This window comes from Protopterus annectens, chromosome 11.part0 (assembly GCF_019279795.1).
Source record: "Protopterus annectens isolate FY-2018-M chromosome 11.part0, PAN1.0, whole genome shotgun sequence".
Lineage (NCBI taxonomy): Eukaryota > Metazoa > Chordata > Ceratodontiformes > Protopteridae > Protopterus > Protopterus annectens.
In genome coordinates this window covers 976230733-976252465 of record NC_056745.1, presented here as the reverse complement: position 1 = coordinate 976252465, position 21733 = coordinate 976230733, and the positions used below count along the sequence as shown (strand labels likewise).

At 33.9% G+C, this 21733-nt stretch overlaps 1 protein-coding gene across 1 annotated transcript in view; it reads right to left on the bottom strand.

Moving 5' to 3' along the window:
- Positions 1-21733, bottom strand: part of SEMA3E (semaphorin 3E) — a 949587-nt gene that overhangs the window by 3292 nt on the left and 924562 nt on the right. Inside the window, exon 16 of the mRNA XM_044088353.1 lies at positions 16638-16777. Within this exon, the coding sequence (XP_043944288.1) occupies positions 16638-16777 (140 nt within the window). The remainder of the gene's footprint in view (positions 1-16637; positions 16778-21733) is intronic.

Genomic DNA, 21733 nt, shown 5'->3' with positions numbered 1-21733 from the left:
ATTAAACTTGCCCAGCATAATTATATGTATCTTGTGAGACATCTGCTGCATCAACCATGTCCTTTTGAATTATAGACAGGTTGTGTATCCCAGACTGTTTCATAGATTGAAGGCTCTTGTCCCCTGCCATATATGAAATGTTCATGCAGTTCTTTGCAGATACAGGATACTCTATCAGGGGTTCCTTCTATGCTGTTGTACCTACTGCTCACTCCAGTGGTCTGCAAAAAAACTGCTGTGCTTCCTGCTTGATTTACTTGAGATACATTGAATATGAAGATGTGAGAGATATGGGTTTGGCAATTTTCTCAGTGTGCCATACATTAGACGCAAACCCAGCATGACTAATTAAATCCTACAAGCAATGCCTGTTTCACTCATTCTTTGAATTGCTTGGAGATCATTGGAGCTAACAGTTTTCCATGAAATTTAAAATCTAACTTGCTACTTCATTCTGAAGGTAAGTACAATAGATTATTTCAGCTTGCTATTCCTACTAATTTGGGGCAATGATCCTGAGAAGATGATGTATAAATAGATGTATTCCAGTTTGTGATTCCATGAGTGCATATCTGCCTGGACATAGTAGTGAGATCATTGTAATGAAATAGTAAATGATCAAATGTCATAGTCTGTCTTGCTGCCATATTATACCTTGGTCCTCTTTGAATGAGTGGACCATGGGTTTTACTAGGACATCACTGATTTTACTGTCTGCTACTCTAGTACCTTGCATCTCACTATTTGTAATGTTCAATTAGGGTGATTTCAGGGATGATTTTGTTAATGTAATACCATTTGAAGTGTGTGCAATGTCACAAGGTTCAATTTTGTTTCATAGTTTGCAAACAGTGTATATGTTGCTACTATGTTTGATCATATAAGTAAGAAAAATATGATACTGCTGCTCTGCATATGGCATTCAGCTGTACTTCTCACCTCAGAACTACATGTCTGATTTTATTAAGTTAGAAGTCTATTTGGACTTTGTCATTAGTTGGATAAACAATAGTTTGTGGTAATGATGATGCATGCACCATTTGCCCTATGCACATTCTTTAACAAACTTTTATTTTCTTCCATGGAGATAATTAGTTTGCATTTCATTTAAAGATTAGGATCTCGGTGTGATATTTGATAATGGGCTGACAATATATGCCCAGGTGTTTGTTGTTGTTATATCTTCTTCTCCCTTTAATTAGCATCATCCAGACCAGACATCCAATACCTTCTTCAGAGATTACTTGAGTTATCCATGTCATGAGCTTGTATTATCACTTGTGGACTACTGCAGTGCACTCTCCCGGGGCTCTCTGGCATCACCCCTGCTTATCTACAGTTTTCTATAATTCTATGGCTGAGATATTGACTTTTAATGTTTCTCTGCTTACCCAGTGCTGCAGTATCTGGGCTGGATTCTGATTACTGCTAGACCCACAATTATGCTTTTAATTCTTATTTGGAAGGCTCAAAGCAATCTGGATTACACATATTTAAAAGGCTTGTTGGTTTTCTGTGTCTCCACCAGATAAATCAAGGAAATCGGTACTTAAACCCCAGAAAAATGCTCTTCTATCAGGTCCTGATTCTTTAGAGGCAGCTGCTTTTCCTAAGTAAGACATGTGATACCAAAGTGTCATCTAGGAGGTCCTTTAAGTAGCACATTTTCAAGAGGGTAAATGTACAGCCCATGTAAAATCTCATGCCCTCATTTTGTGATCCACTTTACTTTATTGTTGCTTCCATGGAGATCCTATTTTAGCTGCTTTGATAGCTTTACTGTTATTTTTGATGTATGCATTTTTGCTGCCTATTGTCTGTTTCAGAACATTTTTATTTAGTTATTTAACTTTGTACAGCTGTAAGCATTTTAAAATTTAAATGTAATGAAATAACATTGAAATGAGATATATGAGCTATAGGTTTGTTTTGGGTATATAGCTTTAATGCCAGCTAATTGGATGATTGGCATTGACTGCTTTGTTCCCTATATATATGTGCTTTAGTTTTTTGTGTACTATTTGGTCTGAAGAAGCTCCTAAGTGAAAGCGCTTACCTTCGATGAATAAACCTAGTTTTTATACAGAATCTTCACTTTATTTTCAAGGACTGTTACATGCTGTTGTAATTGTGTTTAGAGACTTGCCTGCCGTGGTAGCTCCATGGTCTGTTACTTGATTTTATTAATTGAGCCTTTGAATTTGCATTACGGAGCTTTTACCCCAAGGATTGCTGGTTGCCCTGTGTTTTGTTATAATATTAGTATAATTAATGTACCAACAACATTGCTACTCTAAAATAATTAAAAAGAAAAGAAAGTTCAATTTTGTTTCATAGTTTGCAAACAGTGTATATGTTGCTACTATGTTTGATCATATAAGTAAGAAAAATATGATACTGCTGCTCTGCATATGGCATTCAGCTGTACTTCTCACCTCAGAACTACATGTCTGATTTTATTAAGTTAGAAGTCTATTTGGACTTTGTCATTAGTTGGATAAACAATAGTTTGTGGTAATGATGATGCATGCACCATTTGCCCTATGCACATTCTTTAACAAACTTTTATTTTCTTCCATGGAGATAATTAGTTTGCATTTCATTTGAAGATTAGGATCTCGGTGTGATATTTGATAATGGGCTGACAATATATGCCCAGGTGTTTGTTGTTGTTATATCTTCTTCTCCCTTTAATTAGCATCATCCAGACCAGACATCCAATACCTTCTTCAGAGATTACTTGAGTTATCCATGTCATGAGCTTGTATTATCACTTGTGGACTACTGCAGTGCACTCTCCCAGGGCTCTCTGGCATCACCCCTGCTTACCTACAGTTTTCTATAATTCCATGGCTGAGATATTGACTTTTAATGTTTCTCTGCTTACCCAGTGCCGCAGTATCTGGGCTGGATTCTGATTACTGCTAGACCCACAATTATGCTTTTACTTCTTATTTGGAAGGCTCAAAGCAATCTGCATTACACATATTTAAAAGGCTTGTTGGTTTTCTGTGTCTCCACCAGATAAATCAAGGAAATCGGTACTTAAACCCCAGAAAAATGCTCTTCTATCAGGTCCTGATTCTTTAGAGGCAGCTGCTTTTCCTAAGTAAGACATGTCATACCAAAGTGTCATCTAGGAGGTCCTTTAAGTAGCACATTTTCAAGAGGGTAAATGTACAGCCCATGTAAAATCTCATGCCCTCATTTTGTGATCCACTTTACTTTATTGTTGCTTCCATGGAGATCCTATTTTAGCTGCTTTGATAGCTTTACTGTTATTTTTGATGTATGCATTTTTGCTGCCTATTGTCTGTTTCAGAACATTTTTATTTAGTTATTTAACTTTGTACAGCTGTAAGCATTTTAAAATTTAAATGTAATGAAATAACATTGAAATGAGATTTATGAGCTATAGGTTTGTTTTGGGTATATAGCTTTAATGCCAGCTAATTGGATGATTGGCATTGACTGCTTTGTTCCCTATATATATGTGCTTTAGTTTTTTATGTACTATTTGGTCTGAAGAAGCTCCTAAGTGAAAGCGCTTACCTTCGATGAATAAACCTTGTTTTTATACAGAATCTTCACTTTATTTTCAAGGACTGTTACATGCTGTTGTAATTGTGTTTAGAGACTTGCCTGCCGTGGTAGCTCCATGGTCTGTTACTTGATTTTATTAATTGAGCCTTTGAATTTGCATTACGGAGCTTTTACCCCAAGGATTGCCGGTTGCCCTGTGTTTTGTTATAATATTAGTATAATTAATGTACCAACAACATTGCTACTCTAAAATAATTAAAAAGAAAATAAAGTTCAATTTTGTTTCATAGTTTGCAAACAGTGTATATGTTGCTACTATGTTTGATCATATAAGTAAGAAAAATATGATACTGCTGCTCTGCATATGGCATTCAGCTGTACTTCTCACCTCAGAACTACATGTCTGATTTTATTAAGTTAGAAGTCTATTTGGACTTTGTCATTAGTTGGATAAACAATAGTTTGTGGTAATGATGATGCATGCACCATTTGCCCTATGCACATTCTTTAACAAACTTTTATTTTCTTCCATGGAGATAATTAGTTTGCATTTCATTTAAAGATTAGGATCTCGGTGTGATATTTGATAATGGGCTGACAATACTTGAACCCTTGGGACAATAGGTGTCAGGATTTGGACCTAATTAGACCACAGGGAAACAGGTAATAACTCATCAAATGTTGTTTTCAGTGATAAAGCAATATACTTGATTTCTGTAACACAGGTAAACGTTTAACATCGTAATGCAATTAATATATCATACGTTGGAGAGTGAAAGTATAAATAATGTATAATTTTTAATCAGTTTCTGAAACATCAGAGGTAAAGCCAATCAGAATATGTTGCTGGTGGAGGGCACCCTGTTTTAAAAGCAAGGTAATCATTATGGTCACCTGATCACGTTTAAACTTTGTGACACTAAATTACATTACATATGCTAGATGAACAAAAGGGTAGAGAAAGCTTACCTAGTATATATTTTATGCATTGCTAATATTTGACCTGCACTCATCACCTTTTCTGCCTCATACCCTCTTGATAGCTGTGAGCAATACCATTTTCTATTTAAACAATATGCATTCTTCTTACATGAAAAGGAAAGTAGTTAAAAGCCAGGTTGTGAGAGTTACACAACTTATGTCAGATGACAAAGAAATAGATGAATTGTTATTTTCTTCATATAACAGTTTTAAGGTAAGAGGTTACCCATAAGTGCTAATTAAGCAAGCAGTAGGAGCAGTGATTAATTATAACAACATATACTCTGAAGTCTTTATAAGGAGTGGGCAGTGACCTTGCAATTGGTACATTCTGTGAAGAGTAGAAATATAAAAAAATGTTAATAATAATTGGCATATATTAGCAGTGCATCCAGATGACATTAAATTATTGCGAGGGAAAAAGTATAAATGTTATTAATAACGAAGTAAGAACTGCAAGCAGTGTCATGAAAATAATAGTGAATTGGCGGTTAGGAAATACAATATGGTGGGGACTGCATGACATGTAGCATATATAGCAGGGTTAATTGCTAAGCCCCCCCCCCAAAAAAAAAGTGACTGTGAGAATTAACAAAATCTCTGCTACATAATTATTATAAGGATAATGGGTTTAAGCAAAAACACAAAACATTAGAAATCAGAATGCAAAAGGATGCCGGCAGAGCCAGATGTTCCATACACTGAGATGCAGGCGTTTTCTTTCACCATAACAAAATCTGCATATTCCTGAACCACACAAGGACCAAACAGCCTGGAAACCGCCAAATGGAATCCACAGAAATCCAAGACTAATGCAGCAAAACTACCAACCAGATAATCCAAAAATGATCAAAATCCGATAAAAAATCCGATAAAAAATCTCTTTAAAACATGCACCAGTTTATTTAAGCCTTCAAAATATAGCTTTTCGTCAGTCCCAAGACCAACTTCCTCAGAAATAGTTAACATGTAACCACAAAAATTCAAAATGGTAACATTAACTTTAAAATCCCTTACATCCATGACATCACTTCCTTTATTCCACCATTTAAAGTGATACAACATCTCTAAAAAAATCATATGGCTTATTCCTACTTAATATTTGTTGCCACTATGAAATAAAAATGATATTTTTACCATCCAATTAACCAAATTTAAAACGCAAAATGAAATACAATAAAATACATTTATATATTAAAAAAACATATAAGAATTCATGTAAAAATTCAAACTCACTTGCAATACACTTACAACTCGGAAAGAGTCAATATTTTAGACAAAAAATACTTTCACCAAACAATTTTATAATAGTGCAATAATTACAAAAAACTATATAAAATTATATAAAATTACAAAATACTAGTGCTTGCAAACAAAGCACTTACAACTAAATGGTGGAAACTCAAGCAGCCAAAGGAACTACCTCTCCAGGCTCTTCAGCTTTAAAATACATGCTATAGACAGCATGCCATTAAGGCCTGGGGGGGCAAATGCTCTTAGCCTTAGCTGCCATAATAGTTCCTTCCTTTCCAACAAAAGTGAATCCATCCCCCTCCCATATTTGGGATTTATATGGTCGATTGCCATAAAATTAAACCCATGCTCAGGGAACTCCTGAATATGTTTTGCCAGGGCATTCTCTTCCTTGTTCTTCTTAATAGCATAAGAATGTTCATACATGCATTGACATAATTTCCTGTCCGTTTTTCCCACATAGAAACTCGAACAGGAAGTGCATACTGCTACGTATATGACATGAGAACTTCTACAATTGCACCTTCCTTTTACTGAATAAGTACTGTTTCGTATATAAAAATGAAGCCCTGTTTTGACAAATCTACAATGTCTACAAAAATTACATGTAAACATTCCAGCTCTTATGTTGGTTACTCCTGATTGGCTTTCTAAGATATTTTTTAAGTCATGTCCCTTTCTGTAGGTAAATTTTACCTGCTATCCCAACTGTTGTAACCCATCAAACTCACTAGTGGCGACAGCCCAAAACCTTTTGATGAAAGTGCTAATACTTAGAGCATCCATACTGTAGGTCATTACAAACCTCATGGAATGATTAACAGACCGACAATTGTTAGCTGACTCATTTAATGCATTTGATCCCCCAGGGTGCAACCCCAATAGAGGTTGATAAAACCCAGATCTTCTCTTGTGTTTTACCTCCGTCATTAACTCTACTAACATGGGGGTCGGGTAGCCTCTATTGGAAAACAATTCATAAATTTTATCCATTTCCAGCAAAAAATCAGCAAACACAGTGACCATCCTAGCCACCCGGACCAATTGTCCTTTCATGATAGCACGTTTTTGGTGGTAAGGATGGTTACTCTCAAATTGTAGGTAACTATTAGACCACGTAGGTTTACGGTAAATCTTGGCCAACAAATATCCATTTTCGGATGATTTTATTAAATTAACATCCAAATAAGTGACCCTCTCTTTCTGGTAGTCCCAAGTGAATCTCAAAAATTCAGTTGAAATGTTGAAATCGTTGACCAAGCCCTCAGCTGCCTCTCTATTTCCTTCCATAATGATGAAAATATCAATCAAATTTAATTAAATCATCCGAAAATGGATATTTGTTGGCCAAGATTTACCGTAAATCTACGTGGTCTAATAGTTACCTACAATTTGAGAGTAACCATCCTTACCACCAAAAACGTGCTATCATGAAAGGACAATTGGTCCGGGCGGCTAGGATGGTCACTGTGTTTGCTGATTTTTTGCTGGAAATGGATAAAATTTATGAATTGTTTTCCAATAGAGGCTACCCGACCCCCATGTTAGTAGAGTTAATGACGGAGGTAAAACACAAGAGAAGATCTGGGTTTTATCAACCTCTATTGGGGTTGCACCCTGGGGGATCAAATGCATTAAATGAGTCAGCTAACAATTGTCGGTCTGTTAATCATTCCATGAGGTTTGTAATGACCTACAGTATGGATGCTCTAAGTATTAGCACTTTCATCAAAAGGTTTTGGGCTGTCGCCACTAGTGAGTTTGATGGGTTACAACAGTTGGGACAGCAGGTAAAATTTACCTACAGAAAGGGACCTGACTTAAAAAATATCTTAGAAAGCCAATCAGGAGTAACCAACATAAGAGCTGGAATGTTTACATGTAATTTTTGTAGACATTGTAGATTTGTCAAAACAGGGCTTCATTTTTATATACGAAACAGTACTTATTCAGTAAAAGGAAGGTGCAATTGTAGAAGTTCTCATGTCATATACGTAGCAGTATGCACTTCCTGTTCGAGTTTCTATGTGGGAAAAACGGACAGGAAATTATGTCAATGCATGTATGAACATTCTTATGCTATTAAGAAGAACAAGGAAGAGAATGCCCTGGCAAAACATATTCAGGAGTTCCCTGAGCATGGGTTTAATTTTATGGCAATCGACCATATAAATCCCAAATATGGGAGGGGGATGGATTCACTTTTGTTGGAAATGAAGGAACTATTATGGCAGCTAAGGCTAAGAGCATTTGCCCCCCCAGGCCTTAATGGCATGCTGTCTATAGCATGTATTTTAAAGCTGAAGAGCCTGGAGAGGTAGTTCCTTTGGCTGCCTGAGTTTCCACCATTTAGTTGTAAGTGCTTTGTTTGCAAGCACTAGTATTTTGTAATTTTATATAATTTTATATAGTATTTTGTAATTATTGCACTATTATAAAATTGTTTGGTGAAAGTATTTTTTGTCTAAAATATTGACTCTTTCCGAGTTGTAAGTGTATTGCAAGTGAGTTTGAATTTTTACATGAATTCTTATATGTTTTTTTAATATATAAATGTATTTTATTGTATTTCATTTTGCGTTTTAAATTTGGTTAATTGGATGGTAAAAATATCATTTTTATTTCATAGTGGCAACAAATATTAAGTAGGAATAAGCCATATGATTTTTTTAGAGATGTTGTATCACTTTAAATGGTGGAATAAAGGAAGTGATGTCATGGATGTAAGGGATTTTAAAGTTAATGTTACCATTTTGAATTTTTGTGGTTACATGTTAACTATTTCTGAGGAAGTTGGTCTTGGGACTGACGAAAAGCTATATTTTGATGGCTTAAATAAACTGGTGCATGTTTTAAAGAGATTTTTTATCGGATTTCTTATCGGATTTTGATCATTTTTGGATTATCTGGTTGGTAGTTTTGCTGCATTAGTCTTGGATTTCTGTGGATTCCATTTGACGGTTTCCAGGCTGTTTGGTCCTTGTGTGGTTCAGGAGTTTGTTTTGTTCCTTTAATTTCTAAAATCTGCATATTCTCAATATGCATTAACCCAGTACATAATATGTATATATAATACCCAGTACATAATATGGTGAATGATTTATGAAACGTGTAAAACATCCCCACTAGACACACCCCTCTGCCCCTCACACACGTTAGACTTTAGTCAAAGTTGTGTGTGTGTGTGCATGGAGTTAGTTCATCTGAGTAAGTAGGCATCAGGGTGAATATCTTTTGTTTGGGAGTATGAGTGGCAGAATCCTCTGAAATTGCTGTTGTTTTACGTAGTGTTAGGGTTTTGGATGCATTTTATGTGTCGGTACGTGTGTGTGTGTGTGTGTGTGTGTGTGTGTGTGCGTGTGTGCGTGTGTGTGTGTGTGTGTGTGTGTGTGTGTGTGTGTGTGTGTGTGTGTGCATTACATTTATTATCAGTTGCAAATGTAATATTACTTCTCTCACTCTTGTGACTTGCCATTGTAATATATATATATAAAAAAAAAACAAAAACAAAAAAAAAACTAATCATACAAAGGTAGGACACCCCTGAAAGAAGTCTATTTAAAACAGCAGTGTTAGTGTGTTGCCAAAGGTTTAGTAACTGGGATTTGTTTGCTATTATGAAGGTCAGTAAATATATATATATACATATATATATATATATATATATATATATATATATATATATATATATATATCTATATATACACCATTGATCAAAGGACACAGTGACAAACTTCATCAAAAAACAAATTTGATCGAAGAACAAAGAGTGGATATACAAGATGGACAACCAACTACTTTATATCTATGATCACAGCATGTTTATTAAAAAATATTTCTAAAAAAAATCAAAACAAAACAAATTGTCACTACCCCATAAAACTAAAACTATCCCATGTATATAAAACACTACCTATTTATGTTGAGGTTTTGCCCTAGCCCACAAACCCCTTTATGTATATTAGTTAAACACAACCAAAGAGAAATCACCAGGCATTATGCTGTAGCTGACAAACTGTTAACAATTAAATGCATACACACACACCCACACATAGACACACACACACACACACACACACACACATATATATATATATATATATATATATATATATATATATATATATATATATATATACACACATATATAGATATGTATAAACGGATTCACTTTAGAAGATTGAAAGCCCATAACAGTGAAATTCAAAACATTGAGACCAAAATCATGAAAATTCAAAACATTGAAAATTCAAAACACTGAATCCCATAACATTGAAAAGCCATAGGAAAGCAACACTTACTATATTCCAGCACAACTACATACAGAAACAAACAAAAAACAAACCATATTATACTTCTCCAAATATAACTCTATACATATAACAGAAATGTATTTTTATTTTGTTCTTTGTAGTGCGATCTTGGAGTTGATATATTTAAGTAGCAGGGATGTGGGGGCGTACCCCCCCCACATGGGGGATGCAGGGGGGCTTGATCCCCTGCTTATAATTGGAGAAGGATAATGCAGTTTGTTTTTTATTTGTTTCTATATGTAGTTATGCTGGTATATATTTACTGTTGGTTTCCTATGGTTTTTCAATGTTACAGGATTCAATGTTTTGAATTTCAGTGTTTTGAATTTTCACAGTTTTGATCTCAATATTTTGAATTTCAATGTTATAGGCTTTAAAGCTTCTAAAGTGAATCCCTATATACACGCACACTGGCAGTCTCCATTCATTGAGTAAAATGGGCATTATAAATACCAATAAGAGAGAAAAAAAAACATAACAAATCTCCACTGAATTTCATTGAAATAATAATGTTAGGGATGCAGTCAAAATAGCAAAAATAAATAAATAAGTAAATAAAAAATAAAGAGAAAAACTGCATATAGCTCCAATAAAATAATAGGATACCACCACACTAATAAATTGGATTTATCTGTAATTGATTGAATGTGAAATCAACACCTTTAACTGATAGCAAGTCGAGAATAAACACGCTCATTTGCAAATATTAATTACAATCAATTTTAGGATTGGCACAGTCTTATTGTGGACTTTGTTGTATTTTGCTAAAGGATTGGTGAAGGTCAGTCATTAATGAAAACTTTGTGGAGTTCCAGGATGTAAGTAATAATTATATCTTTTTAAAATAGATATTTTGGTCATTTTTTCATTTAAAGTATTTAAATGTGAATGACTGGGATTGAGGCAGTTAGTCCATGTGTGGAAGCAAAAATTAGTCTGCCCTTTCCATTATACAAGTAAAAGTTTGTTGCAGGGTTTCTGCAATTTCTGTATTTAGCTTCTATGCAAGAGTTTTGTGTAATTGCGAGAATTTTCTGAAACAGGGTTTTGAATCACCATCATTCTTAATGTTTAGGCAGTACAAGATATTATGGCATTATTCCTTACAGGTCTTCAGATCTAGCTTCCATTTTTCTGACTCTGTAATGAAGTCAGTTTTTTTTCTTCTTTACATTTAGTAAGCATTTCTTTACATTTAGTAAGCAATTTTCCCAGCTAAATACATTATTATTGCACAGATTTCCTTTCTCAAGCTCTCTTAATGCATATGTTGTGTTACACATCTTGGAGGTTAGTATTGGCTATAATTCTCTGATTTCTAGACATCCTCAGTAAAACAGGGGTCTATATCAGAAGATCAAAGTTTCAAAACTTCAAATCTGATATGGTCAACACCATATGATCAAAGTTTTGAAACATCAAATCTTTTAATGGAAATCTCTGTACAACACAAAGAAAGGGCTGAAAGGGAAGATTTCCCTTTTCTGTACTATAGTGCGATCTTGGAGTTGGTATATTTAAGTAGCGCAGGGTGAGGGGGTGCAGGGGGCTTGCCCCCCTGCTTAGAGCATTTCATTTTTTTGTAGTTTCTTATGTTTTATTACATTTTTGAAGTTTCAATACTTCGATCATATGGTGTGTCGAAGTTTTGAAACTTTGATCATGTAATGTAGACCCATAAAACAGTACTTTGACTAAAAAGTGACTGAACTTAACATTTTTTTGTTTTATTTTTTTTTTGTCACAATTTGTGGAAACTGTCTCATGGTGTAAAGTTACAGAACCACAGCTGATGATTGCATGCTCAGGTGTGGGTTTCTCAGAAGTGGCTAATAGTGAGAACAATACAAGGACCTTCCTACTGTTACTTCATCAGTTGCTAGTCTGGTTACATAGAATTAAAACAAAAAATGAATTTATGCAACAAAAGCAAAACAACATTCAGAATAATGAGAACAGGCAGGAAACACATTATTTTAGTTTATGGCTGACTATATTAAGTTATTTTGAAAAGTTATTGCATGGGGCAGTGTAAAGGAACTATATGAGTAAGCTGTCATTGCTATATGTGTCACATTAGATGAAGGTATGTGTTGTAATGTTTTAATCCTGGACAGTATTTAGAATGTAAACCTTTAAATTGTTAAAATAATAATAATAATAATAATAATAATAATAATAATAATAATAATAATAATAATAGTAATAATAATAATAATTTGTTAAGCTGACAATATGATGGGCATCCAATGCAGTTACAATTATTATTCTTTGCCAACAAAATAAAAATATACTCCCAAATACTTGTGCCAGGCTTGAACAAATATACCAGTCTTGAAAGGTCCCAAACAATTGTGATATGTCTAGTAAAATATCAAGTATAAATGTAAGAAAATAAATGTGTATAATCTGCCATGCAATTAAATTAATTTTTACCTTCTATTTAGATAAATAATATTATGTCTAATTGCAGCTGTTATCTTGTGGTTACATATATTTGCTGATGTGCAAACACATAAATTAGGAAAACAATATTTTTCGATCATGTTATGATCAGTGCTAAGAAACATTTATTTAAATGCAATGATATTATACAAATCAAATTGTTCTATTTTATTGATATTGTGAGTTGCCTAGTTGTGTTGCTTAAATATTTTGAATTATTTCATTTAAATTGCATACCATTTTTCTTGCCTTAAATAAATAAACATGCAAACAAACATACAAATGAATAAATCCATGCATAAATATACACAACTTATTATTTTATTTATTAAATAATAAAAACTACTTAGTTGTGTACTTGTGTATTCCGAGAAAGCTATTAGTCTTGTAATTGGAAATATGTATTTCTTTTAGCAAAAGATTATAATCCACAAAAGTTACTGTAGTCTAACATCAGTGCTCAAATCTATTGTGGGGGGGGTGGTGGGGTCATGTCACTGTCTCTTTTCTTCATATTGATAATAATCAGACCTGCCTATTGCTCACTTTAATATATAACTTTTATCAGGTATTCTGTTTGAGAAAATAAATTCACAATAGATAAAGGTTCCATTCACAACACTGTGGATGAGATTCATTTTTGTTCAGTGATTTATGTCTTAAAATTCAAAACTCATATGTTTTCTGAAGAAATGTTCCACATAAATACAAATATATAAAGTTTTCATCATGGTAATCGGGAAGCTGGATACACTGCAGAATTCTTCAGATTTTAATATAATTTCAGCACACAATGTTTACAAAACACAAATAAATAATATTCACTATCTTAAAGTATGTCCCATTGAAGGGTTTATATTACAGCATTGAATGCTTAGGTTGTCAAACACCTAAACATCGACACCTAAACATCAAAAGCTGAAAACCGCGACCAGCCAATTATGGAAATTTTTTCCCCATGAAAAAATTTGCTTGGCCAACAAAAAAAAACATATTCTAAAACCCTAATCAAGTGGGGGGCTTCACCCCCCACACCCACCTAACTAAATATACCAACTCTGAGATCGCTCTCCATTGGGGAAAAGGGCAAATCCCTGATGATTGCCAAGAGAATTTTTCCCCTGGGAAAAAATTTGCCTAATTGCTTGGTCGCAGTTTTGAGCATTCAACAACCTAAGCATTTGACACAGTAATAGGAACCGAAAATGAAGACAAACGATTGCAGGCACATTGAAAGAGAACACATTTACAGTAAACAATGCAGATGAATGCATCTTGTAAATTTTCAGAACATAATCGTTACAAAGACCAAAATTTAAATTCTGAAGTGTTTAAAGATAAAACTGCAGCTCTATGCTACCTTGATAAAAAAAAAAAACAAACTTGTAATACAAAACCTAAACTAGCAAAATTTGCTATTATTAAAATGGACAGAGGTAGTCAGTATTAATTACCATAGACTCTTACTTCTGCAAACCTCAGTCACCTAACCATTGACAATTGGGGCAACTCAGGATAAATATGGTTAGGCATATAAGGGCTCTAGGGCCATTAGTCTAGTAATGTTGTATGAACCTATAAACCTATATATTTTATAGAACTTGCTGAAAGCATCTTAGACTGAAGCAGTTCTTCAACAGAGAATGTATGAGCACAAAACCTGTAACTTGTAATCAAAGCAATACCAAGAAAAGATAAATTGCAGGGTTGATAATCTGAAACAGCAATTCCATACTTTCTAACTGATACAGCAGCTGTGCTAAAGAATAACAATATAAAAATTAACACAGATGTATCTCAGAACAGGCAGCTATATAAATATCTAGTAATAGCAATTCAGACAGGGAATGTATCACACACTTCATACTGAGTATAATAATATTTAAATAAACAAAAAGCAACTCATTACCTAATGATTTATATCCATTACAAATAATTATCATATGATCTCACAGACTGAGATACTCATTCATAAATGATTAACCTTTGTTGCAAATTTTTTACAAACCCAGATAAGACTTGGCATAAAATTTCTATAAAGTAATTGAGAACTCTTCTGTTTTGTAACACATTCTTATTCACAAAATAATTACCCATAAAGATATTAAACTTTCTTTCTTTGGAAATAGTGTTTTAAGGTATAACTAAAAGACAGCTATAATGCACACAGTAATAATATAACTTTTATAAAGAACCTTTAAAATTTGAGACCAAATATGTTTGATTGAATTGTGTTATGAAATTATCTAATATATAAGCAAATGAGTTATCATTACATACATAGCAATATGAAAAAAGTAATTTACTCATTGCTATTAGATTATGAGGAGGCAAGTTGGCACAGTACTATATCATAACTCACAAGTATATTTTGGAGAACTCCCAATAATTTGATAAAATACATGGTTGAGTCATAATTAGTTTGCAAAGTAATTAAAAGATATGAGAGAATTTTATTTTATTGTGGTAGTTCATCTAAGATGAGATCAATTCAATTTTATTTTTATTATGTTTGAGAAATTGTGGTAATTTTATCCTGGCAATTCTGATCAAATTTAGGATGGAGTGAACCAAACTTTTTAGGTTTCATTTCAAAAAGCATAATATGGATAGAAATCATCTGATTAATTTCTATTATGTGGAAAATGTACACATCAAATAGTAGAGAAAATTATTTGACACAAAATGGCTCAATATTTACTGGAATATTTATGTTGTCTACTAGTGATTTGCCAGTGAAGAAACTTGTTCACTATATCAATGCAAAAATAAAAAATAAAAATAAATAAATAAAATAAGCAGTTTACAATAATGTATCAAGGTGATTTTTATGTCTGTCACAGAAAGGGATAAATCTAAATGAGAAACCTAAAAATGATTTCAGACCTCAGCGTGTGTATTGTAGCGTATTCTGTTTGCTGAGTTCACTTGAAATGATTAAATGTGTAATCATTTTATAAAAAATATAAACAATACAGATTTGGTAACTCCAGACTAGCTTTAATTTTATAGTTTAAGTGTCCATTCGTGCTGATAGTTGAGCTTTATTATTTGAAGAAAAATTAATTAAAAGTTGATTAATTGCCTTAATATACTATGGTGATGTACAATAGACTAAATTGCTCTAAAAGTTAAAAAAAGAGGAAAAGGTTTATGCTGATTACCAAAAAATTGCCAAAATAGTAAATCTGAAATGTGATCACAATATGAGATCTTTTATGTTATTAATTTGCCCTACTCTAGCAGGTGAGTGATACTGAGTCTGCTTTCTATTTAATCTTTAAGTATTTAAGCTCTTCTAGTTATATGCTTATTGTAAGAACTAAATCACTGTAATATGAAAAGTCTGAGGATGTGTATAAAGAAAGCATTAATTTCTCCATATTTAGCACACAGTGAGTAGCCTTGCAATGTTCCTTTAAAATTTTCAAAGTTTTATGGATAACTTCCTTAGGGTTACTTAGACATAAGAGAATATTTGTACAGAAGCATATACTATTAGTAACAGTTTTGAGCTACCTAATAAAATAAATGGAACTCATTGTATTATAACATTTTTGTAAGGTGTGAAGATAAAAAAAATGAAGTCAATTTACTTCCTTCCATCATTTTTTTCAAATTGAAGTGTATTCCATCAGAAAGTAATACACTTGACTGAACTGTAAGAAGAGACTCAAGTTTCTAAAATGGACCGTTCACTATTACTAACTTTAATTGTTCTGGTTTTCACTACCATGAATATGCCATGGCATAATTTAACACAACAAAATACATCTACTCTTCTTACTCATTCTGAAATATGCAAAACATTTGTTTACTTAGTGACAACAATAAAATCCTAATCACAACACAACTTGTCAGAAACAGAACACTATATCCTTTGTCACATATATTTGCAGATTAAGCAAAAAGAAATCCTAAGAAAAGTGAAACAGTATACCAAGAATTTACAACAACAAAACAACAAATAAATAAATACCTGAATAAATAAAAAAAAAAAAAAATGCCAGATATTGCCAAAATTCTTAGGTGGCAGGTATAGTGAATTACAGTTTTGTAAAATGTAATAACTTACAAAAATACAGGAAACTATACATTTACCTCTTGTTTCCTAGTGTCAGGGTTCTTTTGAACAAACCAGAGAACCTTAGCTTGCAGTGATCTTGGGATACATTCAAGGAGAGTACTGTTGTTTTCTATGCCATATACCAAACTTTCTTCAGTTTTATTGTACATCTCCCCTGTAAAATAGCTACATTAGTCAAAAAATTAATCAAAAGTACCTTGTTTATATTTTTACATTTCAATCAATTTACTCAACAATTTATTATTATGTGGAACAAACTCCTAGTCAGTCTTGTTGGACAGAAACATTATACATTGCCATACAAATCATTGCTGTTAACTCTGCAAAGTATTATTCACACAATGCAATATTTATTTATTGAATTATGTATTTATTGACATTTAATTACCAGAAACATCTGACTGGATAGAATTCCATTTTCAGTGGAGGCCCAGGGTGAAAAGTTCCATTATTACAAAACATTTTAAGAACAATAATTATACAATTTTCAAAAAATAAAACAAAACCATCTGCAGTTTAAATAATTATAACAAATTAGTCATAATATAAAAACACTGGTTAAGAATCAATACAAGGTATATAACAATAATTTAATATTTAGAGAAATATTACACAGCTTGTAGAGAAATTAAAGGTAAGTTAGTCTTATACAAAAATTAATTGCAATATGAACTGAGGGAAAACAGGATTATAGTATATTTAGAGACAAAGTCACGGAAGAGAATTACACAGCAGTAAGGAAGTAAGTGAAAAAGTAAGAGGAAGGAAGTGTAAGGAATGAAAGGTATTTGTTCACATTTAGGGTTATAGTTTATCCTGGTTTTGAGCAAGAACAAAGCTAGATTTTAGGTAGGTAGTCTTTCAGGGTGATTTTAAAAGATAAAAGAGAGGGTATAGACTTGATGGATACATGTAGGGAGTTTTGGGCCTTAGGAACCTTGTACAAGTACAGACACTGCCTAGGAGATTTATTAGGTCTGTAGACAGTTTTTGGTCACTGGATAACAATGACCATCTGGGAACATAGTTGTGTAGAATGTTTTATAGTGCTGGGCAAGCAGATAGATGCTGGATAATTTTATAGGTGGTAAGAAGTTGTGTATATATTAGTTGATATTACAATTCTAACCAATTTAGGCTTTTCAGTGCTGTACAGTGGTGGGTTTTTAAAGGACTATGTGCTGCAAATTTAGCAACTTTGTTATAGCATTGTTTCTTGGTGACTGTAGGGTCAATAGTTCAGAGTAACGGTGAGTGTGGAAGAGAGGTGAAGAAGAGAGTACAGGCAGGATGGAGTGGGTGGAGAAGAGTGTCAGGAGTGATTTGTGACAGACGAGTACCTGTAAGAGTGAAAGGGAAGGCCTACAAGAGGGTAGTGAGACCAGCTATGTTATATGGGTTGGAGACAGTGGCATTGACAAAAGGGCAGGAGTTTGAGCTGGATGTGGCAGAATTAAAGATGTTAAGATTTGCACTGGGTGTGACGAGGGTGGACAGGATTAGGAATAAGTATATTAGAGGGTCAGCCCAGGTTGGAAGGTTTGGAGACAAAGCCAGAGAGGCATAATTACATTGGTTTGGACATGTGCTGAGGAGGGATGCTGAGTATATTGGGAAAAAGATGCTAAGGATGAAGCTACCAGGTAACAGGAAAAGAGGAAGGCCTAAGATAAGGTTTATGGATGTGGTGAGAGAGGACATGCAGGTGGTTGGTGTGACAGAGCAAGATGCAGAGGACAGGAAGAAATGGAAACAGGTGATCCGCTGTGGCGACCCCTAATGGGAACAGCCGAAAGAAGATGATGTTATAGCATTGTTTCAAGTTTAAATTTTTGTGAAGGCTGGAGGCGAGTAATGATGGGAGTGCCATAAAGAAGAGTGAGGAGGAGATAACTAGTGGCCAGTGCAGTTTTAATTGCACCATGAGAATTTTTTTTTGGCTCTGTAAAGCATCCCTAGTTTTTGATGAGTTTTTCTTATGCAATTTTGTATATGCAGGTCAAATGTAAGAATATCGTCCACTGTTGCTCCTAATAGTTTGCTATGAAAAGTGACTTGTATTATCAACAGAGAGGACTTAAAAATGTGTTTTTTCTTGAGAGAAGGATTTGGGGGGGGGGAGTAGTAGTTTGTTTTTTTGTTTTGGTTGAGCATGAGCTTTGAGTTATGAAGCCATGTCTCAGTGGCTGTTAAAGCTTCCTGGGTAATTTTTTTGGAGGTGTACCATGTTGTCAGATGTGCAGATGAGAGTGGAATCATCTGCATGTTGTATTAGGGTGGCTTATTGTGTGGAAGTATAGAATGTGTTTGTGAAAATGTTAGAAAGGAAGGGACCAAGGACAGAGCCCTGTGGTATACCAGTGGTGATTGGGAGGTATGGTGAAAGCATGGAGTGCCATTTTACTGACTGATACCTACTGGACAGATAACTTTTGCACCACAGAAGGGTGGGCTGAGAAAGACCTAATGAGGACATTTGAAGTAAACGTTTGCTGTAACAAACTGTATCAAAAGCTTTAGACAAGTCTGGAAGAGACAATTTGCCATTATATCTAGCTTTATTGGCAATATCTATATAGGTTAGAAGGGCAGTGCTAGTACTATGGGAAGGATGGAAGCCATGTTGTGTATGGGTAGGAGTTTTTCCTGCAGAAGATAGTCTAGCACTTGTTTTTGAAAACATTTTTCAAGCATTTTGGTGAGGTGAGATAAGATTGCTACAGGCATACAGTTATTAATGTCTGTTGAATTTCCTCTTTTGTGCAGTGGGACAATGTGTGCCTTTTTCCAGACAGAGAGAATGTGGGATTCCTGGACTGACCTATTTATAAGGATTGAGACAGAATAGGAATTGCTATAGCAAAACAGTTTTGGAAGTTGTTAAAAACATGAAAAAAAGACAAACATATTCCAATTTCCCTTTTATATAGGAAAAAGTATATTACTGTGTCTGAAACATATTTATACTACACAGAACAATATCAACAGATAAAATCTGTAGTAGAGTTTATTTTGCATAAAATAAAAATAACATTGTAGATCTGATTTAGGCTGGGATTTGAAATAACATACTATTCTTTGGCCATTAAAAGGGTGCAATGTCTAGTGAAAGGGGCATGTAAAGTATAGGGAGTCCATGCAGCACTTTTTCCACTCTTTTGCAAAAAAAGTATCATCAGAAATGGTAATAAATGACTATTAAAACTAACACTGCACATGTGTAAATCATCTTTATAACATAAAGACTCTAAATTAGTAAAAGTGACAATTTGTTTAGAAATGTAAGCATAATTGTAATTCTATCACTTTAGGTGAGCTAATGAATATATCTACTCTTGTATGTACTTTTTATTTGAAACAGTATTATCACATATTATTTACTAGAAAAATATCAAAAGGCATATCATTATTTGTAATATACAGAATTTGAAATGATAATAGTTGTTATCTCCTCTCGATGTTTATATGTGCTCCCCCACACATGAACGAGGGGAAATTGCTTGAGCATCAACAGACTGCATACAAAGAAAAATTATACTGCAAAATGCCGAATGCTATTTCTCATAGGAAATCAACACTGGTGCAGTTTCCAATTGTGCAGCAGCAATGATTGCCTTGTTTAGTAAGATTTCTTCCTTTTCTAAGTTGATGTGACCATGGAATTCATTACATAACATCATGGGGAGTGGGGGCTTGCCACCCACAATAGGGGATGCAGACGGTCACTTTCTTTGCAAAAACAACTACAAATGGATTTTTTGCCCTTCTGATTTTCTGGAATTTTTTTTATTTGTTTGGGATACCAACTTTCCTGAAGTTTTTCATAGTAAAACTGCTTAAATACTGTTAGTTTAACAAAATATAGTTATGTATTTTTGGCAATAGTAAATTACAAATCACAACACAACCTGTCAGAAACAGAAGACTATCTCGTTGGTTACATGTATTTCCCGATTAAGTAAATGTCAGCTTGCTCAGCAACTAATTATTCTATCCATAGTTACACAGATCCTTAACTATCGTACTAATATGAGAATACATGTTAATAAGATAGTCCCCCATGTGGAACATTGTATAGCCATTCAAAATAATAACAATTTTGCATTAATGTAAGCTGAACTTATTCTGATTATTTTTAATATTTGCATCCGTAATAGCGTTTAAGTGTTATACACCATTTTAGTGCCCCAATTTCAGATATACAATTTGGTTTTAGTGAAATAAAAATAGCAGTTACAGGGAAGACCTCCTCCCATATTCCTATATTAAGTAACAGTGTTTAACTTGGTATTTTTCTATCTACATATAACATTCTGTTAATGGTTTTGGATGACATGTTTATGAAATGATTGGGGGTTCTGATAGACTTACTCAGTAAAAGTAATTTACTCAAGTGCAAAGCCTAGTATACTAAGCAACATGTCAAATAGTTCTTTCCTTACTCTTTGTAAACATGCACACCTACTGATTATTTTAATAAGTGATATTCCAGTTCTCAAGTTCCAGTTCTCATTTAGTCTCACATTCTGTGCAGTTGTTTACCATTGTTGTTTACTTCCACCAGTTTATATAATTTTGAATTAAATCTGGTTACTCTGTGCATTTTCTAAAGTTGCTTATTCTAACATCTTTACATTTTTTCTTTATTTTATCACAGTGTTTCTGGCAATGAGAATTGCAATATTGGGCCATTTCATGTATGTATATTTTGATTTTATGCTAAAATTCAGTCTTGAGACAACATGGGTACCAAACTACCATCCTGCAGATGTCTGAGAGGGAAGGATTTGGATGAGGCAGTACCATATGCTTATGCAGTTACACGCGGTCAGGAAAGGAGACAAGCATGTGAGTCTGGTAGCCTGGGGGAGACCCAGACAGACTGCATACTTGCAGCCAGGACTGCTGAGGTGGTTACTTCAGGGAGGGAGCTACTCTGTAGCAGTGAAACTGAAGGTGAGCCTCAGCTGCTTTTGGGTACTGATGGTCCTTTGGAAAGAGTGACTGCAAAGGTAGAGGTGAGTAGTAGTACCCAGGCTGACAGTGAGGCACCACTGTAAGAGGATGCCAGACTTCCTGTGGAAGGGGAGCTGGGAAGGGTTACAAGGAG